This window comes from Verticillium alfalfae, genomic scaffold (assembly GCF_000150825.1).
Source record: "Verticillium alfalfae VaMs.102 supercont1.9 genomic scaffold, whole genome shotgun sequence".
NCBI lineage: Eukaryota > Fungi > Ascomycota > Sordariomycetes > Glomerellales > Plectosphaerellaceae > Verticillium > Verticillium alfalfae.
Window position 1 is genome coordinate 1,029,703 of NW_003315030.1, and position 26,886 is coordinate 1,056,588.

Below are 26,886 nucleotides of genomic sequence, written 5' to 3' on the forward strand. Positions count from 1 at the left end.
CCTATGACGGTTGAGCGGGTGGCATTTGAGGGGGAAGTGCGAACGGTCATGCATGGGTGATTGACTGATAGGGGTGGCATGATATATATATCGTCGTAGCCCGCGGTGCGATTGGGGGCGGCGGTGGAAGACATGGGAAATAAACATGGTCGCTCATATAAAAAAGGTGTGGTTTGATGGCATCAAGGTTTCATTTCTTTTTCATGCTTCAAATGCATCGCCCAGCCTTGAGGGCGGGCTGGTATCACCACGCGTTATCTCTTTGATCATGTACAATTCTTCCTCTCCCCGTCTTCGCCATGCATTACTACGTTTCTCCAAACTCTTTCCATCCATTATCGCGCTCGCAGAGCCCCTGCCTGTCCATTGGGCGATGGTGCTGTCGCACCTCGGACCGATGAAGACCGTTTACAGGGTCAGGCCAAAGACGACAGCCATGCCGAGACCGACGACGGTGGACATGTACGCCGAGTTGAGGGCGGCAGAGCTGGGTGCGGCCGTGGTGGCGGCGGCGCCAGCAGCAGAGGAGGTCTCGCTGGCGCTGTCGTCGTCGCCGCCATCATGGTCGTCGTGGTCGTCAGACGAGCCGCTGCCCCTCGCCCTTGATGACGACGACCTCGGCGTCCTCGGTGACACACTCGCCCTCGGCGGGGCCGGGCAGGCCTGGGAGGTCAGACGAATATCGGCGCAGTTGTACTGGGGCCTGGCCCGAGGGGCCGACCATGATGGTCTGGATCGAGGCGTTGGTGCCGTCCTCAATGTTGAGGTCGGTGGGCAGGGTGAGGCTGTCGAGGCAGAGGGTGCCGTGTCCGGATGTGTTGGTGAGCTGGGGCGTCAGAGAAATGTTGAACGAGGTGATGTTGCCAGTCGTGGGGTCCTCGAGGCCGACGTTGATGAAGGCGTAGTTGAAGGCGTGGCCGAGCTGGAAGGCGATCGAGCCGTTGGTCAGGGGCCAGTCGGTCCTGTTGCCGCTGCCGTACTCGACACCACCACCTGGAAAAGAAAAAAGTGTCAGTCATGCTGCGAGCGTGTCGAACGGCGCAGCGAGAGAACATACAAGGCCACGTCCACTGGCTGTAACCAGTCTCCTCGGTGTCCTCGAGCGTGTCGGCACGCCAGTCGGGGTAGAGGATGCTGTAGTGGGCGGCGGCGAGGCCGGCGGAGGCGAGGGTGAGGAACGACTTGGCGACCATTGTGGATTCGGGGTGCTCTGACGAGAATGAGGCGGAGAGTCAATGGGGAGAGACGTGTGCGGTGATCACAGCGGAGAGAAGAAGAAATGGATGGGTAAAGGTGAGGTGAGGAAGCGCAAAAGTCTAGCTATCAAGGTTCTCTCGATGTGGGCATTCCTCATACCTTATATAAATAGGCCGAGTGATTTGGTGGTCTCACCCTCTCATCCTCTCACCCCGCAAGCGGTATCACATCGTTTGCTTACCAGCTCTGACTGTGCATGGCATCAGTCGAGCAAAGTAACGGGCAGGCCTCACCCCCGCAGTAGGCGTGTCTAGCCTTGCGCGTTCTTGCCTCGCTCGGCCTCCGGTTCCTGCCAATTGAGGCGATCCCCCGCGCATATCGTGCCTCGCACCACGCCGTCGGGCAGGGGCCACGAGGTTGGTGGTTGGTCTTTCCCCCCCCCAGAGCCATGCCATCGTCCAATGGCAAGAGCTGCCCAAGAACGCCAGGTGAGCAAGTTTACCCACGCAGGAGGGTGATTAGCTTGTATCCCTGGAGCCCCGATGGGCCCTTGGCGGGACGTCGAGGTCCTTGGTAGACCGACCGGACTTTCTGCACTGCAGTGAGCTGGTGTTCGAAGCTCCCCAAGGCGAACAGAGCGCGGTCGAATGCTGAGGGGCAGGAGCCTCTTGTGGCCCCGTGCGACGACCCGCTAAACATGCATCCAACTGGACGAGGCGCCAATGCCATCGCTCCAAGCAAGAACGTCCGGGCCAGGGGCGGCAGAGACCCTGGCGCCGTTAGCGTCATTGGCGCTGGAATCTTGCTCAAACTCCCGCAGCGCTATCCCCAATGTGGGGTCACGACCCTTCGTTCCTCGCGACAACGACATGCCCCTCAGTAGACCTCTACTGTGAAGCCCTGACAAGCTGCGATCAAGAGCGCTCTTTGGCGGCCGTTTGCACGACTCGGCGCATTTTCTTTGAGTGATGTGGATTGGTGGCTTCTAGGTGCGTTTCGAATCGAAGATTAGGCCGGGACGCCATATTGTGCTCACTCGCAACGGAAGATAGGTCCGACCTCCAGATCTAGGGCCTTCGGATCACAGGCTTCGTCTCGATGGCGAAACACTTTCTTTCTTTGATGACCGGATGGCACATGAGCTCGGATGACGGACTTGGCTGACAAGAACCTCAGGCCCTGCGTATCTCGCTGCTCATTGCTTTCGTCTCCTGAAGCGCACCATCCTGTCCATGATGCTGTCATCGGTGCCATTTCCTCTGCAACACTGTAGAACGAAGGAAAACACGCCCGCGAGATCAGGCACCCCTCGCCTCTAGTAAAAGAAAGCTCTCGAACCCGAGACCCGAGACCCGAGACCCCCGCTCTACTGCGCATGCCGCACGATGCCCACGATGTGCACGTTCCCGACAGTCTGGTCACTAGGTTGCCTGCTCGGTTCTCCGGTCGATCCACACAAGCTCCCATGCATGCGTTCCTGTCTGACATGGGACATTCTTTTGGACGAGCTTGCTGCCAATCACTCAGGGTTTCTTCAAACTCGACACCTCTCTGACCTGCCAGGGGGATGACTGGCGGTTACTGTGTCGCCGCGACGTCTCTGCGTATCGGCCGAGAGGCGCACGTGAGGCACGTGCCGCGTTCTGCTGTATATTTTTCTTGCATGTTTCTCACAGATGGATTTCATCTCGTCTTGTGGCATGTCTTTCGTGATACAGTCAGCGACGGCTGCGAGGCATCTGGAGGGTCCAATCCCATGAGTCTATGGCTGTTTGTACCGCAATAGTTCACTGACACCTAATAACGCGAGGCTTCGTTGTTCATCTTGTGCAACGCACTGGGACACTCTAGAATTTCAATGGATTTTCAAACATATTTAATTACTCATCCCTAGCTCTGTCATGGTCGAACAAATCCGTAGACAGTCACGTGTGTGAAGCGCAATATAACAGTCTACTAGCATGTCTATGCGGAAGAGGTCTGTTGGAGCCGTTTCAGTGGCAGTCCGATGACTGGTTAGCATTTCACATGATACTGCAGCTGGTCATAAGCAAGGCGATATCGGCGGAGCTCCGCCACCTGCTCGCCATCCTCCAGACATTAGGCTAAGTGGAATGCCGACCGTGTTGCATATTCGCGAAAGCGATGCGTCCTTTAATCTGTTGCCAGGTCTTCTAAAATCAAGTGCTTCACTGTAGCCGCGAACAGCGGCTCATCCGCTACAAGGATCGCAGGCACCAGGGGGTGCAGCCTTTCTAATGTCATCACCTTATCTTCTGTGCCTAGCCTATCGGAATCGCGGTCTTACTCGTGAAGTGTCGCGGCTGAAGGTGGCAAGATGCGGTGCAACATGGCATGCCATACCAATGCAACATCTCCATGCATCTTTATGCGGATGAGGGCCACTTTGTCGCCTTTGATGGTACAGATAGAGGAGTGGCGCGCCGATGTCGATGATACCCCTTGTTATAAGAGCAGTGTCCCTCGATCCCAATCTGCGCAATACTCGATTTCCATCCATGTAGGTATCATTCTTCCAAGTTGCAGGTCCTCAGAATGTTGCTGTCTGTTGTTGTGCGACTCGTGGTGACCGCCATGCTGGCAGCCCAAGCATCCGCGGGACGATATCCACGGGACAGTGTGGATAGACTGCAGGATTCCGGTATGAAGAGGTTGAAGGCATACATCGCCGCGAATCCCCCCGAGTCCGGTTGCACTATAAAAAAAGCCATCAAGCGCAAGGAGTGGTACGGTGCACTCGTCGCAAGTTGTCTATGATAAAGCTAACACTATTCGAAGGTCGTCCCTCACTCGTGGCGAAAGGCGATTGTACATCAAGGCTGTCAAGTGTTTGCATAGCAAACCCTCAAAGTACCCAAGGAGCGAAGCTCCCGGGGCTCGAAGTCGCTTTGATGACTTTGTCGTGACGCATGTCCAGCAGACAATGTCAATCCACGGAACGGCAAGACACAACAAGATTTCGATTTAGACCATTCTGACATCTTCCAGGCGAACTTTCTCTCTTGGCATCGATACTTCGTTTGGGCGTATGAAAAAGCGTTGCGAGAAGAGTGCGGATATCGTGGCTATCAACCGGTACAGTCTTCTTCCCCTTTTCACACACGCTCCATAATTGCTCATTCCCGCCAGTACGAGCATTGGCCGTACTACGCCTCCAACCCCCACGACTCCCCCCTTTTCGACGGCAGCGACGCCAGCATGTCCAGCGACGGATCAAAGGTCCCGCATGCAGGCTATCCATGGGCGGGATACAACATACCGCCTGGTGACGGCGGCGGTTGCATCATGGAAGGCCCATTCAAGGAGTCAGTCGTCCCTCCTGCCTGACTTATTCGACAGCCTCCGCAACTTACGTCGCTAACCTCCAGAGCAGTTTCAAGGTCAATCTTGGGCCCTTGGTTCCTTTTCTCCCCGACCTCCCCGCAAACCCTCGCCCCGACGGCTTGGGCTACAACCCGCGCTGCCTCCGACGCGACATCAACCGGGTCGCAGCCAACTTTTCCAACGAGCAGTACACGTACGACCTCATCACAAAGGAGACAGACATCTACTCGTTCCAGACTGTGATGCAGGGCGACTTCAACAGCCTGAACATTGGCGTACACGGAGGGGGCCACTTCATGATCGGGGGTGATCCGGGCGGAGTGAGTTTCTTGCGCAAGTGGTCTTCCAAAGGCGGGGCTGATGATTGTACAGGACTTTTACATCTCGCCAGGAGACCCGTCTTTTTACCTGCATCATGCCATGATCGATCGCGTCTGGTGGATTTGGCAGCTGCGGAACTTGGACGCGAGACTGGATGCCGTTGCCGGGTTGACGTTTCCAAGCGATGGGTCTGGGGTCAAGAACGGGACGTTGGATGATCCAGTTGATCTCAATGTCAACGGGAAGGAATACAGGCTAGGAGACTTGCTTGACACGATGAACGGACCGTTCTGCTACATCTACGTCTGAGGTGAAGCGCAAACGAAGCTACAACTACCTTCATCTCATCCAGGCGAAGGAACAGCGCGTCTTTGCTTCTTTCTTCCATGGACCTCTGTTCTATGTAGATGACTCCTGCTCATCTCTCTACGTAACACATTCGGTGACTGTCTTCGTGAATTCGGCGTTTCTCCAGTTGATCATCCCGGGCTTCTCGTCGCTTTCAAGCTGCTTGATCGAAGCTCTTTCCAGTGCCTCGTCATTGTCAATCCTTCCATACCATAACTCACACATTCGTTACACAATACCCCTCCATGGTGACAGAGCTCTTTTGGTAAGCACTGTCGTCAGCTGCAAAGGCGATTCTGTCACCCTACTTCGTTAGCAATGTTGCTGCTCGAAGACTTGCCCTTATCCACGGGTTGTTCGGTCTCGAGATCGCCATCTCTGTCGTCAACCCATCTCTGGAGGAAGTCGTCCACGTTATCGCCAGGCTCTTTCCATTCACCCTGAAGCCATGGCTCGCATTTCCGCAGGATGTTGCATGTCATGTCAAACGGGCCGTCCACACACATGTTCCAATCATCAGAGCGATAGAGGAAAGGCGTTCCACAGATGCGACGATTCCAGCATGTCGTCGACAACGTCGCTGCGCAGCCAGAACGACGCTACTTGTTTTTCGCCGTCCCACTTCCACGTAGTGACGACGTGGCTGTTGTTTCGAAGAAATTCTGCAAACTCAAAGTCGTCAGGCGATTCGCCGCGGGCCAGTGCCATCGCGAGACCCGACCCGTCGAAGAGGTACAGATCATGTTCTTTGACGAAGACGATGACAAACTCTGGCGCTTCGGGGTTCGGAATCTCAATGTCTCTGTCTGAATCAAGCAGCAGCTCAAAGCGGCTAACGTCTTGCAGGGTGAGCTTGCTGGTGACGATGCTGAAGTTGAGGAGGCGCTGCCAGATGACGGCCAGGGTGCTGAGCTCGGCGTGCCAGGGACGAAGGTTGATGCGCGTAAATTCGCGATCCATGTGCTCGCCGCTCATGTAATCAGGTTCATTGAACGACCAAATCTCGGTGGGGAAGCGAGCCTTCGTTTCGAAGTCTGGGGTGAGGATTCGGGCAACCTGTTGAAACAACAGGTGGGGGTCCAATCCACGATCGCTGAGTTGGGCCACGAGACGAAAGTACGACGACAGATTTAGCGAGTGGGTTCGATGACAGCGTTTGTCGCGGTTCAGGGTGCTGCGTGGATGAGGCGAAAGACACAGGGTGAGCAGATGCTGGTCGAGCATCATGGCAATCAGGTTTCGTTTACCGGATGCCACCGTGAGCGGTGTCTTCAGCTCGATTTTGTTCCATCCCATTGGCGTGCCCATGTGCAAGGGCCTTGCTTGGTCCGAACGCGGGGCTTCGTCCACCAATTTCTGGGTGACCTCGTCAAGAGTCAGACCATATATGGCGGGGATTAGCTCACGCCTCTGAAGCCCGAGAAACTCGTTCAGGTAGTCGACATGACTGCGGTATTCCAGAGTGCCCTCCCAAGCGGTAAACATGATCTGGAAGCCATTATCGCTGGATTTTAAGACATGCGGAACCGTCAGGAAAATGGCCATGAGGCCGCCAGAGGCATCGCTGCGTTGGGTCAGCTCTATCAACCTGAAATTCCAAGGTCTTACTTACGCTACACTAGACATGTCAACCCTGTCAAACTTGCAAAGGGCCTGGCTTGCAATGCCTTGAAAACCAGAGTTGTCGCTTTCATATTCGCCCTTGGGCAAGCCCAAACGTAGCTGCTCCAACACGTCGATGGCATCGCCAAGTACGAAGTTCAGCTTGAGAGAGCCCCTGATCTGTTTGAAAGAGTCCCAAAAGCTCCGGAAGAAGACCTGGAGTGCATTCAGAGCATTTGTTGGATTCTCAAGGTCGACCTTGGGTACAAGTCCCATTACGGACAGGAGAACGGCTACACCGTAGCAGCCCGCAAACTTGGGCACAGCAAAAATTTTGTGCCTCCGGCCGTTACCTTTGAATACATCCACGTCTTCTGCGAGCATGGTAGCGTTGACCTTCCACGAAAGAGTTATGTGGGTTCTCATGAGATCGACGAGATCTTTCCTCTGTTGATCCCGAGCGCTGGCGTTTCCGGTGGTGGTCTTGCACAGTGCATGATACTGTTGAATCATCTTGTAGAGCTGCTCGTCTGTGATGCGAGGGTCTCCACCACCAAATGTCGGCCAATCGTCCTCGTCATCAGATTCCTCATCGTCTGAGTCGAGGTGGACGAAGCATTTTGGGAGGCCAAGGATACCAACATGGTTGGAGATCTCGGTCTCAGCCTGGGTACTGAGCGAGGCATTGGGAAACATAGCAAGCCACTTTCTCGGATCCGTCTGCTGAAGTTGGTTCATATAGTTCGACTTGAGGATAGTGTCGTTCACAATCTGAAGTGAATATCCTTGGTCGCATGGCTCCCACCATTTGGTGACGAAGGATGCAACCTGCTCACGAGTTGACTTGGACATTTGAATGTAGTCGTGAAACAAGTTAGCTTTGGGGTTGTTCCAATTGTGTAGAGCGTAGTTGACGAGACTGGCTGCAGCACGAACTGCCTCTGCTGCGCGGTGCGGGATGATGGGAGAGCTGAAGACAAAAGCCAGCGAGGCGGAATAGACCTCGCGGTCTTGTTCGTCAAATTTGCGGCTCTCTGTCTCCATCATCTGGAGCATCACGAGAAGGCGGCCAATCGCTGCTGGGTGGTGATCACAGATGGTCAAGTGAAGTTGTTGAGGCACCGCCTCCACGTTCTCAATCTTCCTCTGAGAAGCTAGCTTGGCTGCCTCGATGACAGTTGCGAAAAGGTGACGCCCGTCTCCTGGACCGGCGAGGAACAGGTTAAACGGTCCGTCGCCTGATAGGAGTTTCGCGTCAACCAAGGGTCTTGCTGGCTCAGTGTGATTGGGGTCATAGGGAGTCTGCCAGGTGCTGGAGAAAGGTCAGTCCGATAAGATTCATCAAACCACCTCCTGACCCCAAAAGTTTGCTTACTAGGCAGGTTTGCAAAGGGGAATACGGCTCTTGATCTTGTTTTTCAGAGCGTTTCGGGAAGGTTCGTGCTCGAGGCAAAGTTGGAGCAATTTGTAAACATCGTGCTCTGTGACATCGTTCTTGGACATACCCGCGACTGTCTGGGGACTAATGACATCCAAGTAGGGACGAGCTGCCACCAAGTCAAGATTCGTGAGGTGGCGGGAAGCCAGCAAGTTTCGAAGGTACGAAAGGGTCGTGATGTTATCGGGATGGCGCGCTGCATGCCAGCCTTCCAGAGCTTTTTCGGCATACTTGTAAGCCATCTCCACCTGTCCTTGTGCCATCTTGATCTCGGCAAGAAGGGCGTAGAGCTCGGGGTGGAATTTGTGCTTGCCAACCCTCATCTTGACTCCCTTCACGCTGCAGACTCAGCTGGCGGAGTGGACCGTCAGTAATGATACTAAAGAGAAGAAAGATCAGTCATGAAGATACTACCACCTGCGAATCTTTCAAGCATTCTGAAGGCCACAGCCAGTTGCTGCGTCGTCACTATTTTCCACCTTGGTAGGAGCAGGGAGAGGTCGTATGCCAATGTCGATTCTCTTGGTTGTTTCCTCAAGATCAAGGGGCCCGTGCCCAGGCTCCGGAGAAAGTGAATAAGAATCCATGATTCCGATATCTCTCACGTGCTCACAGAGAGCCGGGTGAATGGTGGACAAGTTCAGAGAGTCAAAGTGACTGACGTGTGCTGCGTTAAAAGAAACTTGCAGTCTGTGGTCTGAGAAGGGCTTAAAGAATTCTCCTCGTGATTATATGGAAGTTACGGTAGAACTTGATGAAACATCCGCCGCGGGCATGCGCGCGAGCCTCGGCGACGATGCGTTGCTTGCAAGCCAGAAAAGCGGCCCTGAGCGCGGTGACCTCGCGATCGTAAACAGGCGGACGCACTAATAGAACATGATGTAGACAAACACCTTGAAAGGAATACAATGTGTCTCAATGGATTTGGGCTTAATGCTGCATCAGCGCCCTGGAATGCTCGGTATTATTGTGAGTGACGATTGCAAGATATGGTTTCGTGGCCACAGGTCCCGGGCTGATGCTTGTGACTATTCCGCTAATGTTCTGAGCCTCAGTTCTTGGTCACCTCTTGTCCTCATCAAATAATAGCGAACAAGTGTAAAGACTGAGCAGGTGCGGTACTGTAAAGCACCTGCCGATTTTCTACAATCCACAGCGACCTGAATGGTGGCCACAAAGCATCACCAAGAGCCTTGATATGGTCCAAGAGATCGATCACTAGACATCCATGGCAAAGCCAAGACGTAATCCTTGCAAAGTTCATAGCCACACAAGTGACAGCAAGAGGGAGTTCGTGGCACCTCGGCACTGTGGCAAAATCGGATCCATGTCTGCCCTCTGGGGATCTTTGTCGAGGCAAGTGCACCAAAGGACCGTCTATCTCCATCCGCATCGCTTGCTCTCTTGACCTAGTGCTTTCCACACATCCCTTCTGACCGTCGCATTGACAGTCTCCGATAGACAGTTCCATCGCCTTCTGCAAGATGCGGTAACAAGGCACAAAATAATGGAGCATTTGGACGAGACGTTCAACGGTCAGAGACCGTGGCAGTGATCAAAGTAACATACAATTCAAACACCCGTAATCTGACTGAGAAATCAAAAGCGTAGGCTATTCCCTCTAATCCACGAAGCGACCGGGTCCGCGGCTTGGTGTCAAGATCCCCTTTCGCGGCTGACCGATTTCACGACCATAGGGGTCATCTGGGTATTCGATATTCAAGCAACGAAGCACGCAGTCCTGTATGGGTTTCAACCGAAGCATGGCCCGGTTGTAGCGCCAGCCTACGAGGGGCACACAGGCACCGACGGCGGCATCGAGGAGAAAGTGATTGGCGGTCGAGACGATGGTTAGCAGCATGGCCATGGGCCAGAAAGGGGCTAGTACACGTAGAGGCCTGTGCGGTGAGAATCGCACCAGAGTGACGGCGAGAAACAGGGAAGTGCCAAAGTGAAGTGATGGCATGGCGGCGATGGTAAGTTGGAAGCGGTTCGAAGTCCACGCAGAACCGCCATGAGAACCACCATGAAGCACGTCAATGAACCCGTACTCCTCTGGGAGCAGACGTGGAGGCATGCAGCGCCAGGTTGTCAAGATGACGAATGCTATGTAGTTGTTGAGCGCGATGGTGCGGCGAATACGCTGAAAGATAGAAGGTGTGAGGTAGGTGTAAGTATATATGAGGAAAACGATACCAAGACATATGTGGGAGTAGTAGATGCGAGCAAAGACGGCCATGATGTTGGGGTGGTTCTTGAGGATATATGCCTGTAGCGGTTGCTCAATGGCGATGCCGAGAGTCTGCTCGAAGGAGAGAATAGAGAGGGCGTGGTATTGTGCACGCATGAAGACGCCCTTATTGCCCGCTATCATTCTCGCAGAAAAGGCACGCATCAGTTGGTAGATCCTAGATGTAAGGCGTTAGTGGATAGCATAATGTGTATTCGGGTCTCGGCAGATCCTTACCAATACGTCAAGTTCCAGTACCAGATCTCGACGAGAAACGGAAAGGCGCGAAGGAAGCGGGAGAAGAGGTTAAGCTCTTGTGTGTGACATCGCTGTTCGAGGTATTCGGCATCATCCAATTCTGGACTGGAGGGTTCGAGAGGTGGAGATTGCTCGGCAGAGGTGAGCCGCTTCTCCTCATCGCCGCGTCTGGCTCGACGTCGGTTGACCAGAGCGCCAACAGTAAAAGCAGCGATGATGACTAGACGGGCAACTATTAGCTTGGCCTGGCAGAGAAAGGAGGGTGGGGGATGCTGACAGCCAGGTTCGGCGGCGTTCTTCATACCGCTCGTGGGGGAGGACATGGCCAAGCGTGGAGTGGTGCGAGGTCCAGACTGGAGTCAGGTACCGATGCGGTGGCCGCCTGTCGTCAAAGACCTAATGGCATCCGCCGCCAGGCAAGACAGGGGCAGGAGAGAGAATGAGCGAAAGAGACGCAGCCTCCAATGGTACACAGAAGACAAGGAGTGCTGGATAGCTCTTCAAGCAAAACAAGAAACCAGAGGACCCGGAAGAGGGAACTTTCGTCGGGAAGGAGGGCGAGAAGCAACGAACAACCAAGACAATGCCATGGAATCAAACGGCGAGATAGGCTTGGCGGTGTCTGGGCGGCCAGACGTTAAATAAGATAGCAGTGAAAAGGGCAAAGAAGAGGAAGTGGAACACTGGAGACGGATCGGGACGAAGAATTAGGATGGCAGGCAGAGCCCTCGGCCAACAGAAAAGCACAGGCACAGCCTGGTGGCCGGGGGCTTGATGCAAAGCCTACGAATGGCTTGGCAGCTTGATTCGAGTGATGCTCGGCTTGTACTTAACTTGGTCGGCCCAATCTGACGGTGGATGCTGTGTTACCATCATGTGCAGGTGGTCACTCTCTCTGAATCTTCACTGCACATCCACCATTGGCCCGCGTTGCGAATTGCATTGGAAGTCTCCCAGCTGAGGTGAGGGGACGGCCCTAGGTAAGATGTGATGAGGTGAGGCTGGCGATCATGGAGCGGCGTAGTCATAAGGAAAGCATGGCCTGCGATCAGCGAGGGTTCATCCACCCACCCTCTTAATCTAGTACTGGAAGCAACGTCGTGGAATGAGCCGAGAGGCCGAGAAGGCGCGGTGGAACAGCTCTCTTACGCGAATAGCTACCGAGAACCGCGTCTGCTGATCCTCGATCCCATGAATAGGTAGGAGGCGCCTCTCTTCGGGCATCAGATTGTTGGAAGAGAGTCCGGAGAGTAAACCATGAAAGTGCAAACACCATGACACGCGATAGGAAATGGCAGCGACCAGGGCAGTTGGCCGTGGGTCCTTCTCCACACCGCAACCCCCTCCAAGGCTACTGCCGAAAGCCAATCGCCACGGAGCACAACCCTCCACTAAATACGCTGGAAGAGCTCAGCCCCTTGCCGTTCCACACGTGGACGCCTTCCTCCTTGAGTCGACCGTTACTTGTCTTTCCACTGAGACAGCCAGCGGCTTCCCATATTCTCTCCCATCAATAATCAGGTGATGGTGCCCGGTAGCGCACCGGGCGTCCCGCGTATCCCAGCCGTTCGGAGCTTTCCTTCTCATCGATGTGCCAAGATCGCCAACGAACATGTTGTAATGTATGCTTCAACGACAGATGGGTTCGTGTCAGGAGGATAATCGACGCCAAGGCGCCTAATCCATGCTTGTCGGAGGGTTACGTTCTCATCACCGAAGATACCGGCCGGCACAATGCTTCTCTGCTGATCCCGACATGATCATCGTGCCTCTTTGCTGCGGGCTTGTGCTGACGGCCGAGCAATCCTGATTGCAGGCCGAGCCCATTGGACGGGCGCGTGCGTCGTACGAGGGTTCGCCATTTCAGCTGCAGTTCCGCGGATCCGGCGGGTTGTTGTTCTGGGGCGGTACCGGCGGGGGATCATTAGAGGTGACTCGCTCTTGGTTTAGGTTCTCGGTCCCGCGGCGCATTTGAAGTTATGCTTCGTCTGAGGACCGGGAGCCTCAAAGGCCCGACAGTCGCGAACGAGGCGACGACTGGCATGGGAGTTTGCGGAAGCGATAAATCGATTTAACCTGTCGGGCAGGTACCTGGATCCAGGTACGAAACGGCAGTGAGTAAGCGGCAAAGGGCATCATGCCACTACGCCTGGGCCGCCACGGCCCCATAACACCAAGACAATAGAAACCACAGTCGGGCTCTGGTCAAGGGAGATCATGACTTCGTTCCACAGCCTGGCGAACTACGTATTTGCAAAACCTCCTCATCACATTACTTGTCATCAAGCTCTGCAAACCGAAGCGCCCACGCTGCCCAGCACAGCGCACGTGCCTGGTCTTCGTCTATCTCGATCATGGAAGGCCCAGCACACAACGACGCGGCCTCTAAAGTTCCGCCTGGGTCCATTCCTTGTCTTCAAAAGGCACCCTCGCACTGGGACCTTTCTCTCCCCCACCCTCGCAACGAAACCCAACATTGTCGCTGACGTTCTCGCAGTACCACTTGTTCAGAAGGCTGTTTCTGCCCGCAGTCCGAACATCCCAATCTTCAATCGTCACGTTGCTACAGCCGCCCGCTCCGGCGCTGCACCTGAACCACCCTGCTCTATCAACTCCCGCGCCTGTCGTTCCCTTGAACCGCCGCCAGAGGACATCTGAGATCTTGAACCGGGAAGTGTCGCACTCCTGGCCGGCGTGTCCGTTGTACGACTCGCACTGCCATATGTGCAGCGGTGTCGCACGCGTCCCGTCGAGCGTGATGTCCTCGAACACGATGTTTCGCGCGTGGCCCGTCCCGCCTCCGCCGCCGTTGGGCGGGTACCCGAGCTGCCGCCCTGTCCACGTCTTAAAGTGACACGCCCGGCTGACGTTGTGCATGGTGACGTTGCGGACATGAAAGTTCTCAATGTGCTCGTGCTGACCGACGAACTGGCCCACGGAGCCCACGGCGATGCCCGTGCTGTGCCAGAACTCGGAGTCGTACACAGAGATATTGGTCGAGTTGGCCTTGAGGGCAATGGCGTCATCGCCATTGGCAACACGCCAACGCCGAAACGTGATGTGATCCGAGTACATCGTGTCAGCGCCGTCTGTGTTGAGTGTGTTGTACTCAGAACGCGACGTGCTGTTGACATAGATATCTTCGAGCAGCACGTGCGAGGAGTGCTGGATTGTCATTGTCCACATCTGGGACTGCACGAAGCGCAGGCCCTTGAGCACCGAGTCGCGAAGTCCCTTGATGTTGATGTTCATCGGACGGTGCGCGAGGTTGCCGCGGCCTCGCGCCCAGTCATACCAGACCTGGCCGTTGCCGTCCATGGTGCCGGAGCCATGACCCTGCCAGACAACACGGTCACCACCGAAATTCCAGACTGTGCTCTGATTCTGAAAGTTGATGGGCATCGATGCGGAGAGCCAGTAGTCGACGTCGTTGGACCATAGGAGACGTCCATACTGCTCGATAAAAACGTCCTCCAGGCTGGTAGTGTTCATCGGCGTGTTGATGTGATACAGAGGACCTGGCAGGATAATGATGCTCTTGTATCGGCATTTGTGGTTGAACGCCTCGAGAATGGCAGGGGCGTCGTCACCGCCATGAGGATCTGGCTTGATATGACAGACTTGGCGGCCTTCGAGGGCCGCCTTTTCCACCCAGTAGGCCTTTGTTGGCACGCGAACCGCTGGTAGAGGGTCATGGGGAAGACTGGGAAGGATGGAAGGAGAGAATCGGAGGACTGAAGCGGCGGCCGAAGCCGCCATCAAGAAACTCATCGGCAAGCGATGCATGGCAGTGATTCTGACCGAGATATGCCAAGACGCTGACGCTGTGACCCAACAATAGATGGCTTCGAGGTTTTCCCTTCCATTTGTGTCAACCGCACCAAGTTCAGACGTATTGGAAGAAAATGGGAGCGACTGGCTAAAGCTACCTGAGGTACTTCAGAGTTCCATCCGCCGCTCAAATTGGCTTTAGTCGAGGAACCTCGTTTACAGAAGCCATCTAAACTTCTGCCTAAATGCACCTGCCCTCTATGATTCTCAGGGAGCATACCACCTGGAGCCCCCCATAAGTACAGCACCGACCCACTAGCCATCCCTATCATTGCTGCCCTGTCCATCGAACTAGCCATAGGTGTTGGCCCTGCCTATAGTGTCCTTGCCTCCCGTCACCCAAAGCTGCTTATCGAAGCGCCCCCTTTTGCGACCTTGGACATTCTCCCTTGAATACCGAAAGCCGCGCGTCATTTTTTCGTTTCCTCAAGAGACGGTCAATCCCTTTGGCCCCCTGCGCTCTTCCTCGGAAGTTTAACTGAAATAAACCATCGGTACCAGAATGAACAGCAGCAATGACTTATGAAGGAAGTGAAGTCTAGGGTGCGGGTGCGCAGGTTGTGTCGGCGGGACGTCGCTGCCATGTCCAGAGCACCTTCCAACTCCCCCAATTAACCCCGCACTCGTCGCTCAGCACCGTCGGCAGGTCTTCAGATGCTGTTCTAATCGGCAACGAACCATGCTAGAGAGTCGTGGACATGAGCTTGTTCAAACCAAGCATTGATCTACAACCTTGGCATAACCTTTCTTGGAACATCCTCAATGCGTGTCGAGCACATCATATCTAAGGTAGATGAGATGGCATTCCACACAGGTATTTGGGCTCTCTTCTCATTAATGACGTCAGAGATTCATGATCTCCTGGCCACGAGTTCACCAATATGCGAGAATCCAACCTGTGGCACCAGCTTAATGCACGTATCAGAACAATACCCCGCGGCATCACGCCGCTTAGAACGCGTCTGCGTCCCTACACAACCTCGCGTCCGTCGACGTCAATCGCCAAAGCTCTGTCGAGAGACCGCAAAACTACTACCACTAGACGATGGAATACGACACTGTTACCGCCAATGACGGCTGCCGCCTTAGCTTCCAGACGAGCGTGCCTCTCCTAGAAGCACAAGATCAAGATGCCGCCATCGTCTTGATGCACGGCTTCAGCGGCTCAAGCGAATACTTTGTTCGCAATTTCGCCTCTCTCTGCGAGAACAACTGGATCATCGCGCCCGACATGCGAGGCCACGGCCGTTCAGGTCGCACCACTGGTGGCTACCATGTCGCCCGTCTTGCCGTTGATCTCCGAGAGCTTCTGGCTCATCTGAAAAAAGCTGCCCCTGGGGTTCGCTTCTTGCCCGTCGGGTGCTCCATCGGCGCTGCCGTGCTCTGGACCTATGTCGAGCTCTTCGGGCCTGAGGACTTCGCTGGCTACGTATTTGTTGACCAGGCCCCGCTGCAGGATAGGTCGGCGTTTGGTGCGTGGGATGAGTCCAGAGCCCACCTTGGCTGCTTCGACGAAGCATCTATGCTGCAAGCCCAGAAGTCCTGGATTGAGGACACGGATGCCGCTCACAAAGGTCTTGCGGAAGGCTGCCTCGGCTATCTCCACGCTCCTGCCCTTGAGGATCAGATCAGTCCCGAAATGCGGAAATTAGACATGGATTTCTTCACCCAAACCAGCGCACAGTGCGACCCTGTCTGGCTAGCGAGGCTGCTTGCAGATCACACGCGGTATGACCACCGTGAGGCCATTGAGCTTATCACGAAGCCGACGCTGGTCATGATGGGAAAGCGCACCGGGTGCTTCCCGCTTGAGGGTATGATGGAGACGGTCCGGCGGGCTAACGCGAGGAGACCCAACTTGGCTAAGGCATCTGTCTTTGACTCTGGGCACTGGCTTTTTTATGAAGAGCCGGCTCGCTTCAACGACGAAATTCTCTTGTTCGCGGCCGAAGCATTCGCAACCTCGTGAAGTAGTCGGCATATAGGGCAGCGAATGGTCATGCTGACCGCGACATATAACTCGTATCTCTCGCGACGAGTCTTGTTCATATTATCTCTCATATACCCAAGGCTTCTTACACCCTCATTCTCTGTTCCCTAACCTATTTCGACTCCCATTCGCCGCACACCGCCATGCGCATTCCTCGAGCCGTTTCTGAGATGCAGTACGAGGGAGTGACAAGGGCGTCTCATTCCCTTAGCAGCAAGCACTTCCTTCACCAGCTGCCCAACTTGTACTGTTTCCTACCAACAACACCCCAACCGTCAATGCCTTTTCCCTCTTCATCCTTTTACCCGGGTAACGCACAACGCATACATCGCAGGGTATTCTGATATTTGGAACGGCCCAAGACAGTATTCCTGCCCAGAGAGCCTTCGCTAATAAACTTCGGCTGCGCCGTGCCCCATGATTCAACCCACAAACTTAAATCACTCCGACCAACCTAAATGAAGAATTTGATCCACAACAAACCAGCTCACCACTACGATGCCGCCGACATGAATGAGCAAATGAACTGATTTGTCATCAAACAAGGGCGATTGGTTTAGTGGTATAACGTCTGCTTAGCATCAAAACGAGATATCGTGAGATACTATCTGCTGAAGGTCGCGCGTTCGATTCGCGCATTGTCCATCCTTTTTGTTCACGCGAGCCTCCTATTTTTGGAGGTCAGGGTCTCATTCCGTGACATGCATTCTCATTCATTCATATGTTCTTCCGATCGGGCACAATCGTGGCATCTCTGCCCTATTTACCGCCCACTATTTACATTCAGGCGAGCACAATCCTGCTCATCAGCGCCTGATAGCCAACACCACGGGCAGACCGTTCCTAATCTGGACGCAGACTTGGCCTGATCCATTCGAGGTGTAGGTACCAGTTCCAAAAACATCATTCCATGTCGTGTTCGGCCTCTGCGTGTTGAAGCAGTATTCGCTGTTGCGGCTTGATCCATAGTTCGTTGTCAGCACAACGAGATCGCCTCCGGCGCGGCTCCACGCGTATGCGTTGGTCCAGACCTGCAGGTTGACCTGGTCGTTACCGGCCAGACCACCAGCGTTCTTCTTCGCACGGTTGAGCTTGGCAATGGCCTGGTAGAGATTAGAGTTCGTGTTGAAGCCACTCCTCCAAAGGTCCTCGCGGTTCGCAGGGTCATTGCCGCCACCGTAGCCCTGCTCAGTACCATAGTACACGATGGGCACGCCACGCGCCAGGATGACATAGGCGAGGGCATTTTGCAGTAGTGTCTGGTCGTTCTTCTGGTTGAGCCAGCGCGGGTTGTCGTGGTTGTCGAGGAAGGTAGCCCAGGCTGTGGGGTCGCTGACGATGTTGCTGAGTCGGTTCTGCATGTCAACGAGCTCCTGAGGCGATGCACTCTTCTGCTGGTAGAATCGGTTCATCGGATAGTAGACGCCGTAGTTCAGCAGGCCGCTCATGAGATTGTTGTAGCCGGCGAGGTAGTCTGGGTTGCCGTCGAAGACTTCGCCGAGCGAGTAGACGCCTGAAGCCCAGGTGAAGGGCGGCCAGAAGTCCTTCTCAACATGCTTGACCGTATCGATGCGGATACCGTCAAAGCCAAACTCCTCAACGAGCCAGCCGATCCAGTTCTGGAGCAGGGTGCGGAGAGCGGGGTTGCTGGTGTTGATGTCCGGGAGACCAGCGATGCGGCAGTTCTCGACGCTGTTTTGGTTGTTATAGTTGATCTGGCAGTCTGAATGGTATGAGCTGGCCTGGTTCAGCGGCTCCGGGCGCAAGTTGCTGATAGATCCCTGGCCCATGTGGTTGGCGACCACGTCGACCATAACGAACATGTTCTACAGAACCGTAAGTAAAGGAAGCGTTGCGGGGGGAACACCTTCAAACCTTTGCGTGTGCAGCATTGACAAGACTCTTCAAATCATCGGCAGTGCCGAGGTTGGAGTTGATCGAGTACAGGTCCTGGGCCCAGTAGCCGTGATAGCCTCCAGGGGTGTCTGAGGTCTTGTCAGCATTGGCTCTGGGTGCCCCGATGAACGAGGACTACTCACTGGCAACGACGGGAGTGATCCATATGGCATCGAAACCCATGCCCTGGATGTAGTCGAGTTTCGACTGCAATCCACGGAACGTGCCGCCACAGTAGTTTCCGAGGTTACCACATGCATTGCCGCCCGTGTCAGTGCTGCTGCGAGCAATACGGTCCGTCAAGACGAAGTAGATGCTGCGCGTCTTCCACTCTGCGGTGCTGGCAGCCTGGACGCTCGCCACGAGCTGCAGCGCCGAGACGAACAAGGCGGAAATCCTCATGATGATGGTGATGCCTTGTCGCTGATGAGATTCGAGTGTTGCCTGATGTGCGAGTCGAAGCCTGGCCGTCCTACAACTTCAATTCTGAACGATGATGTACAGTTCTTTTTGTAGTCGTGACGCGCATGATCCACGAAGATGATCACGACCCTCACTGATCGATACCAAGTGATGACTTGTCTCAGTCTCCCGCTCGCCGCCTTGGTTCCTCCTCTTGGGGGCCCTGCACTACGACCGAAGTACGTCCATGGAACCTTTCTTCATGCGCTTAGTTTCCGACAACGGGCCGAACCCCAGGTCGAAAAGATGCACGGCGAAGGGGGCAGCCGTTTGAAGAGCGCGCCATCTTGGGGAAGGTAATGCGGGGTTTTCTGGGGAGGGGCGCAGATGGCTCGGGACCTGGCGATGCTGAGTGCCGAGGCGGCGCTTCCTCGCCGATCGACAACACATGGTGGGCAGGCCTCCCTCACTAGCCTGGAGAATGGCGCCCACATGGTAAGGCACCCTGGGGTACTTTGAGGGGGGTGGTTCTGGCCTTTGCTGAACCCGCGAGACCATTTCAATGTCGCAGCCACACGTGCCGTGGTGGTGTGTTGGTACGCATTCTATTGACTTGGGGGCGGGAATTCGTGACCACGGCAGGGGGGGGGGCCATGACGCTTTGAACGGCAGCTGTCAAATGTCGGCTTTCAGGAAAAAAACCAAAGCACCCCAGAGTGTCAGGAAATGCAGACATACGTCAGAACTCCGCTAGGCTCCGACGCCTCTGTAATGCTTCAGCCATGTGACCTGCAAAGGGTTGTGTGTCCCATTCATAATTTCTCCCTCACGGACAGATGTCCCGAATCGACGGCTTTTACCCGGTCAATCCCCCTTTTGGCTGTAGTCGTGCGATTATGAGCACAAATAGGGCTTTTGCACAGAGAAAAGAGAAAATTCCAAAATCAAGTCCCTGGAACCACACCGGGAGAACTCAAGTCTAAGAAGGCAGGCAGTCGTGTGACGAGAAGATTTCTTCTTCCAACATGACGAGGTCGTCATAGACAAGTCGAATCCTCCAGCCCCTGAGACGCAGAGAGAGCCTATGCTAGGATTGGCAACCTCGTTGAGGCTAACTGGGCTGCCTTGGCACTGAGCTCTACGGGGCCAAGCCATCGCCCAGAGAGTCCAGGCTCTCTCTCATTATCGACCTGCTCCTGCAGATCCCTCGCCGAGACTCAATATGCTGCCGAACGACGATGGAACCTGGATTTTCGAGTCGTAAAGGGAGTCTTGATGCTGCTATGAACGATGAACGCGTCATACTTGCCAGCACCGATGTGGAATAAGGTCCACTTCCAGAATACTGCTGCAGACTGCTGCGCAGTATTTGCACTCACGAATCAAGGCGGATTGACACCTTCCGGGAGGGCCATGAGGTCGGCCGACATGACGCCGAGAACTCCACGCTTGAATGCGGCCTTGCGGATGGCGGCTATAGATGTCAGCTATTTCAATGATGAGGCAAGCGGCGTGAAAGGCTTCGCTCTTGGCCATGAGTAAGAAGTGATGGCCTCGGGCCGAAGCCAGCTATCGTTTGCGAGTTGAGTCGTCATTCAGTGGGCACACGATGCATGCGTTTGTGACATTGAGTGACATGTTCATGGAAGGGAGGGGAACTTGGTTACAAGCGTCAAGCACCTGGATCTACGAAACCAGAGCGATCCGGCGAGATATGTTCAATGCCTTTCATACCTAGATCAGCCCTTCTCTGAAGAATTCAGTGAGGATTCCCGTGCTTGTCTCTTGTGGGCCGGCAAACTTCTCGGCATTTGTGATGATGCCCTCATAGCATCAGAACAAACCTAGATCGTTTTTATTAGAAGTCTGGATATTATTCGACTGAAGCCCATTTGTTGACATAGGTAGTGTATGAGTCAGATGATCAACCCACGGCTTTATACGCAAACTTGTATAGCAATGATTATCGCCGACAGTCCTTTCATGCACGTCAGGCCTCAAGCACTGGTATCTTGAGGCATGGAGGATGCATTCAAGAAAAAGAACGCCAGTAGCAGGAGACTCGAGATGAATTCGTACAATTTGGTCTGTATGGGAACCCTACCCCCACAAAGATTTCCTAGCTACTGCTTTGCAGTTTGCCGACGAGAGGAGGTGCTGATGCGTGCGTGTCAGGAGACCCCTGCAGAGCCACGGATCAGAGGGCTAGTCAGGGGCTAAGAACTACGAAAACGCGTATATAAGAGCTGCGGAGAGCCCCCTATTTGCGGAGGGCCCGAATTCAGCTGTATTACGACCCCAAATCTATAATCTATTGCCCGTGGACCACGTGTAGAAGACCTCTTCACTCTGCTCTAAGCCAGGCACTGACGGTGCGGCAGTAAGTGACCGCAGAATTTAGCTTCATGATGCTCCTGTCGAAGATGACGTGTGACGATTCATCCTGAATCTTTGATCATTCCTTTGAGTTCAGATTCCATGATTCTGCACGGTATGATGTGTGTTCTCGAAGGACTGCATCAACGGCTACTTGCTGAGGTAGACCCTCAAGACTATTGATCCCAAGCGTAGTCATATGCCCAACTGACACCCATTGTATCGCTTGCCAACAGGACTTAGTTCTAATCGTTCCTTTTTCAAGCTCATCGCGGCGGTAGAAACACGTCGCTGTTGTGTTGGCTTGCCGCAATTGGCGAATTTACGGGCTTTTGCCGGATCTGAGTTACAGTACATGTGGTCGTCGTGAGTCCGCTCCGGTCAAACCGCCCCTCCCAGTGAACTAGAGAACGTTTTCAAGTTGAAGGAGCTGAAGATTTCCTACGTTGCGAATATATCATTAATCCTACTAGACCTGAGCGCGCAGCTTGATGTTCAGCATGATGTGCGGATGAGGCGCGGCACCCGCAAACTAGCTTTGGTTGAGGTGGACAACTTTCATTTTTGGACTTGCTTGAATGCCGTCGATTTCTTGAGCAAGGAGACTGTTTGTGTAGTAACCCATAATTTGAAATTGTCGACGACGTTGCGCTACGTTCAGGTGGCTCAGAGTGCCACGTTTCTTCGTTTCAGTTCTATTATTCCGATGACTGATTATTCAGAAGTAACTTGGAAATGCAGAAGCAACTTGAAAATGTAATTCTTTAAGTCGATATGGCTAGCTAATTGACAGCCTCCCAGTTCTCAGCAATGACGTCCATGATAACGCCGTGGTCCTCGGTCTGCTTGAGGCCGCTCACGACCACAACGGCAACGACGCCCTCAACGCCGGCGACACGGATGGGAACACCACCGCCGTGGATGGCGTAGGTGGATGCCTGCTCCGGGCTCATGGCGAACTTCGCGGCAAACGCGGCCTCGTCGCCGGAGTACTTGAGGGAAAGGAAGTAGGAGCTGACGCCCCAGCGCAGAACACTGTTCCGCTTGCGCGCGACCCATCGCTCGTTATCGGGCATCACGCCACGACCGGTGACGGTCTGGAAGATGACCTGCTGGGTATTCGCCAGCGCAATGGAGATGAGAGTGGGCTGCGTGTCGGCGATGGGATGCAGGCGAGCGTGGAGGAGGTGGCCAAGCTCGAGGGCATCCACAACCGAGAAGGAGTCAAAGTGATAAGTGTTGCCATGCTCCTTCAAAGCGTCTACCTGGGTGTCTGTGTAAGCATGTATGATAGTTCGAGCTGCGCGGCACGGGCGGAAAGCCTACCGTTGAGGGTGGTGCTGTGATGGGTGCGGGGTTGCCGGGGTTGCGGAGGACTTCGGACAGCACGGCGGCTCCGTGCCCGGCATCATTCCGACGGCGAAGGACTTGCTGAGACGACGACATGATGGCGCTGAGAGGGATGTGCGTGATTTGTTGTTATACGATGGCTACGCTGAACGTTTAGAGAGAGAGGGGGTATTCACTGATGAGCGAGTTAATGAAAAGATTCGTCTACAAGCCACACTGTATTTGGCCGTCCTACAATGTCACGTCAGCATCTCCACCTTTTGAATGGATTGCCCCCCACAAGGCGACGGGAGGCGTTGATCTGCTTCGCGGCGGTAGAAGTGCCCGGATTCCGGATCCAACTTTATGCTTTACCAATGGATCTGGATCTGTGACATGGGTCTCGGGCATGGTAATGGGAATAATGCCTTGCCCAGCCAACATGCTGGGTTATCCACTCAGCCTCCCACCGGCACATCGTGCATCGTACATCATTTGACACGCAAGCCTTCCCCGAGGCTGCGAGATCGACAGCGAAGATCAAGGTATGGGTATGCGTGGCAGCGCCCGACGTGAACAGGATCAGGGGGGGAACGGTGGAAAGGGAACGCCTAGCCTTCTGATCTGAGGCCCCCTCAAGATTCCATCCCTCAGTGTCTGGGCTTGTCCTACGCTTCCGAGTAACATCATCGCTCAACGCCAAGTCTCTGTGCCCTCACCGAACCGTTTCCAGCCACCATCTGCAGCCGAACCTTGATCTGCTCCGGCAGCCATGATCAATAGGAGCTTACCCATGGCGTCAAGCTTCCCCTCATTTCTCCCAGCCTTGACTTCTAGCTCGCTCTTAACTCTAAGTTCAAGCTCAAGGCAACCGGGCCCCTTAGCCGCACCACGCTCTCATCCGTCCTCCAACGTCCGCCCTGTCGAGCTTTGGCGTTCGGTGCGACCGCCTACGTCCAATGAGGCCAACGAATCTGTACGAGTATGTCGCGAAGGATTCCACCCGTTACAACCATAACAGCGTCATCGTCGCACGACGCTAGCCCCGATCACCGTCCTATCGGCCACTTCGGGCGTCATCTTTCGACCATTGACGGGCCTTGCCGCCCACACCGTGATCCCCACCATGCCTCAACACGCGGGGAGAGGTAGATTGTTCGGACGTAAAAGCACGCGAAAGAAAGACAGAGCTTTCCGCAAGGCGTTTCTCTCCAATTGCTGCATGGGAATTCGAGGCTAATCCCAGCCATCCCGCGTGTCTTGTTGCTGGCGTTGCCTAGCATGTGCTGTCGCTGAGCCTAGACGGGACGCGAGGCGCACTTGTCTCCCGTTGCTTGTCTTCTGTTTGGCCGGACCTTTCGATCCAACGCGCATCACCAATCTAGGATGACGTGCAAGGCGTCTTGGCCGTCAGCGCGGGGAAAGCGTAAGCTTGGTCGGCTGCCCCGGGGGTTGATGATGAAGGGCAAGCTTATAAGTTGGAGATCCTCGTGCTCTTGCTCAGCAGCATGTGGTAGGCCTCTTTGAATCCTCGGTCTGTCCGGATCTCTTGTTCTCGTCATTCGAGGCATTGAAGACGCCTTGTAGCTCTGCGACTCTCTGAAGATTGAGTGACCTGCCTGATCTCTCCTCTCGCTTGCTCCTTAGCAAAGACCTGCCGTTCGTCCGAATTTCGAGGAAGCTGCTCGTCCCAATTGTTCAGTATGCTTTCATCTACACTGCCCGTGGCTGTTGCCCTACTGGGTATTCAAGCAGCTCTTGGCCGCCCCATCCAAGGACTTGATCGGGCTGAGATCGAGGAGGCGTACGACTTCATCATTGCTGGAGGTAAAATTCCTGTGCGTTACCAAGTAGTCTCAACGATCGTTGCTGACGGTTTTCAGGTGGCACGGCCGGCCTCGTGGTCGCGAACCGCCTCACCGAGTCCGGCAAGCATCGCGTCCTCGTCCTCGAGGCTGGACCCGACCCTAGCATTGTCGCTGCCTACAAGCCTCTCGGGGGCAATCAGCTGCTTGCCGGTATGCTTCCATGGGACAGTGGACCGATCTCTGGGTATTGACGAAGAATAAGGCTCTGCCATTGACTGGCGATTTGACACTGTGCCCCAAGAGGGCCTCGATGGCAAGATCCTCACCTACTACCGTATGTCCAACCCATCCTCTCCATCAATGCATGTGGGGGCTGACCCGTCTAGGTGGCAGAGGTCTTGGCGGCAGCAGCGCAATCAATGGCTTCTACTATGGTCGTGGTACATCGACCGTCTACGACAGATGGCAAGATCTGGGCAACCCCGGCTGGAGCTGGGCTGATGTATACCCTCTCTTCATCAAGGTATGTGAAGACGGCCTCATTTGCTAGGAAAGCGAAACGAAGGCTGACAAGCATAGGGCACTCACTTCAACCCTCAAGACGAGACCAAAGGTTTCGATAATACATACAAGACGTGGGACCCATCGGCCTACAGCGACGGCCCTCTCGAGATCGCTTACCAGGGCTTTGTCCCGCCGACGGGCATTGCCTTCATGCACGCCTGTGAGGCGGCCAACATTCCGATCGTGCACGACTACAACACAGGCAACAGCACCGGAGTCAAGCAGGGAACAGCCACGCTCGACGCCAATCTGCTGCGCAGCTCCAGCTACGACGGATACCTGAAGAAGGCCATCAATCGGACCAACCTCGACGTGCTGTACTATGCGCCGGTACAGAGCCTGCTGTGGGACACGGAGGGAGAGAAGCCCCGCGCGACGGGTGTGCAGTTCCTTGATCATCCCTCCGGACGCATGTATCAAGTGCATGCGGCCAAGGAGGTTGTTGTGTCGATGGGCGCTTTCCAGACGCCGCAGCTGCTCATGGTTTCGGTATGTCGCCGGTCTGCGATAGAAGTCCTTCAGGAACTGACATGTGATGTTAGGGAGTTGGGCCAGCCGCAGAACTGGAGAAGTTTGGGATCGAACCTGTCTACATCAACGAGAACGTCGGTCAGCAGTGAGTGAAAGTGACCCTGCTCAACATGGCAGCATTGACTGATGATGTCGCAGCCTCGACGATCACAGCGTCTTCAGCATTATGGCAACGGTTGCCGACGAGTTCTCGACAAGCCAGTACGCAGACTTTGACCTGTTGCAAGCCATTCAAGAGGTCAGTGCCAATGTCTGCTTCGCCTCGTGGTTGAACGAGTACTGATGCCTAGCAGGAGTTCTACACCAACGGCACTGGAGTGTACACGGCCCCATCAGGCATTACCAACGGGTTCCAGAGACTCCCTGAAGAAGAGCTTCGGGATATTGGCGCCGGCGCCGTCGTAGATGCCGGTCTCAGCGACCAGTCTCACATCGAGTATCTGTTCGAATCCATCTTCTACCCCGGCGGGCCGACCCCGTTCTACACGCCGCTCGCCAATGAGTCGTACATTTCCTTGACAGCGAGCAGCATGGTGGCTCTGTCCCGCGGCAACATCACTCTCCGGGGAACCTCCATGTCTGCTGCACCCAACATCAACCCCAACGTGAGTAATCCCCCAACATCTCACCTTGAGACGCTTGCCTTCGGTCGGCTTGGAGAAAAGGGAAAGCGGCTGACAAACACAGTACTATACGCACGATGCCGACCGCGCCATCGCAATCCAGGCCTTCAAGTACCTTCGCAAGATCCTCGCGCACCCAGAGCTCGCCAAGTTCACCTACGGCCCCGACAACGGCGAGGTCAGCCCCGGCGCTGCTGTCAGCTCGGACGACGACGACGCCATCTTCGAGTATGTCAAGGCCAACACGATCCCCAACTGGCACGCCTCAGGCACGGCGCGCATGCGGCGCGAGGACGACGGCGGCGTTGTTGACGCGCGCCTGAAACCGTACGGTATCGATGGGCTGCGCATCGTCGACTGCAGCATCATCCCGGTGCTTCCAGATGTCAATATCGTTGGGCCTGTGTTCATGATTGGCGAGAAGGGTGCACAGCTCATTCGCGAGGATTACGATGATTGTTGAGATGAAGACATCGTCAAGGTGATGGTGCATCATGTTCGAAGCAGGTGATCGGGTTCGTGATCGGATTTGGATAGTTTTGCGTAGCCCGTACTAGATGCTCCCATGGATGAATCTTTATCCTCCCCTGGGGCGATCTCCAGCTGTTGGGCGCAGGAAATAATGGATATTCTTCTTTGCAGTTGTCGTGACTGGCTTTCTACCATTAATTGACGTCATGGACTTTGAGAACCCTCCGTAGTCGAGGCCATGTCATGGCATGTCATTGTGCCATCACAATGAAGCCTGTCGATTCCATTGTGTACCTTATATTGAGTTTCATGGCTATCCCAATCTC

General features: G+C 54.8%; 9 protein-coding genes and 1 non-coding gene across 10 annotated transcripts; 4 read left to right on the top strand and 6 right to left on the bottom strand.

Moving 5' to 3' along the window:
* Nucleotides 1-577: 577 nt before the first annotated feature.
* VDBG_07261 (conserved hypothetical protein) lies at nt 578-1,193 on the bottom strand (the record flags this gene model as incomplete). The annotated part of the gene is made up of 2 exons (XM_003002644.1): nt 578-993; nt 1,058-1,193. 2 exons carry the CDS (start codon nt 1,191-1,193, stop codon nt 578-580), a joined length of 552 nt encoding a protein of 183 aa, XP_003002690.1.
* Nucleotides 1,194-4,416: 3,223 nt separating this feature from the next.
* VDBG_07262 (conserved hypothetical protein) lies at nt 4,417-5,172 on the top strand (the record flags this gene model as incomplete). Its single annotated transcript, XM_003002645.1, has 3 exons — nt 4,417-4,523; nt 4,592-4,862; nt 4,915-5,172. 3 exons carry the CDS (start codon nt 4,417-4,419, stop codon nt 5,170-5,172), a joined length of 636 nt encoding a protein of 211 aa, XP_003002691.1.
* Nucleotides 5,173-5,727: 555 nt separating this feature from the next.
* VDBG_07263 (predicted protein) lies at nt 5,728-8,574 on the bottom strand (the record flags this gene model as incomplete). The annotated part of the gene is made up of 3 exons (XM_003002646.1): nt 5,728-6,791; nt 6,888-8,125; nt 8,189-8,574. 3 exons carry the CDS (start codon nt 8,572-8,574, stop codon nt 5,728-5,730), a joined length of 2,688 nt encoding a protein of 895 aa, XP_003002692.1.
* A 1,298-nt stretch (nt 8,575-9,872) lies between these two features.
* On the bottom strand, nt 9,873-11,062 carry VDBG_07264 (integral membrane protein; the record flags this gene model as incomplete). Its single annotated transcript, XM_003002647.1, has 3 exons — nt 9,873-10,659; nt 10,719-10,959; nt 11,044-11,062. 3 exons carry the CDS (start codon nt 11,060-11,062, stop codon nt 9,873-9,875), a joined length of 1,047 nt encoding a protein of 348 aa, XP_003002693.1.
* Nucleotides 11,063-13,124: 2,062 nt separating this feature from the next.
* On the bottom strand, nt 13,125-14,498 carry VDBG_07265 (exo-rhamnogalacturonase B; the record flags this gene model as incomplete). The annotated part of the gene is made up of 1 exon (XM_003002648.1): nt 13,125-14,498. The coding sequence occupies one exon, from the start codon at nt 14,496-14,498 to the stop codon at nt 13,125-13,127; it is 1,374 nt and encodes a 457-aa protein (XP_003002694.1).
* Nucleotides 14,499-15,407: 909 nt separating this feature from the next.
* On the top strand, nt 15,408-16,539 carry VDBG_07266 (conserved hypothetical protein; the record flags this gene model as incomplete). The annotated part of the gene is made up of 2 exons (XM_003002649.1): nt 15,408-15,554; nt 15,613-16,539. The coding sequence occupies 2 exons, from the start codon at nt 15,408-15,410 to the stop codon at nt 16,537-16,539; spliced, it is 1,074 nt and encodes a 357-aa protein (XP_003002695.1).
* A 566-nt stretch (nt 16,540-17,105) lies between these two features.
* Nucleotides 17,106-17,205, top strand: VDBG_15154. Its single transcript has one exon. It is a non-coding gene; the product is annotated as a tRNA-Ala (tRNA).
* Nucleotides 17,206-17,366: 161 nt separating this feature from the next.
* VDBG_07267 (alpha-amylase A type-3) lies at nt 17,367-18,858 on the bottom strand (the record flags this gene model as incomplete). The annotated part of the gene is made up of 3 exons (XM_003002650.1): nt 17,367-18,386; nt 18,436-18,545; nt 18,600-18,858. 3 exons carry the CDS (start codon nt 18,856-18,858, stop codon nt 17,367-17,369), a joined length of 1,389 nt encoding a protein of 462 aa, XP_003002696.1.
* A 3,158-nt stretch (nt 18,859-22,016) lies between these two features.
* On the bottom strand, nt 22,017-22,680 carry VDBG_07268 (DUF967 domain-containing protein; the record flags this gene model as incomplete). The annotated part of the gene is made up of 2 exons (XM_003002651.1): nt 22,017-22,499; nt 22,561-22,680. The coding sequence occupies 2 exons, from the start codon at nt 22,678-22,680 to the stop codon at nt 22,017-22,019; spliced, it is 603 nt and encodes a 200-aa protein (XP_003002697.1).
* A 1,418-nt stretch (nt 22,681-24,098) lies between these two features.
* Nucleotides 24,099-26,552, top strand: VDBG_07269 (alcohol dehydrogenase; the record flags this gene model as incomplete). Its single annotated transcript, XM_003002652.1, has 8 exons — nt 24,099-24,390; nt 24,634-24,705; nt 24,758-24,894; nt 24,951-25,424; nt 25,478-25,551; nt 25,605-25,704; nt 25,760-26,071; nt 26,154-26,552. The coding sequence occupies 8 exons, from the start codon at nt 24,267-24,269 to the stop codon at nt 26,550-26,552; spliced, it is 1,692 nt and encodes a 563-aa protein (XP_003002698.1).
* Nucleotides 26,553-26,886: the final 334 nt, after the last annotated feature.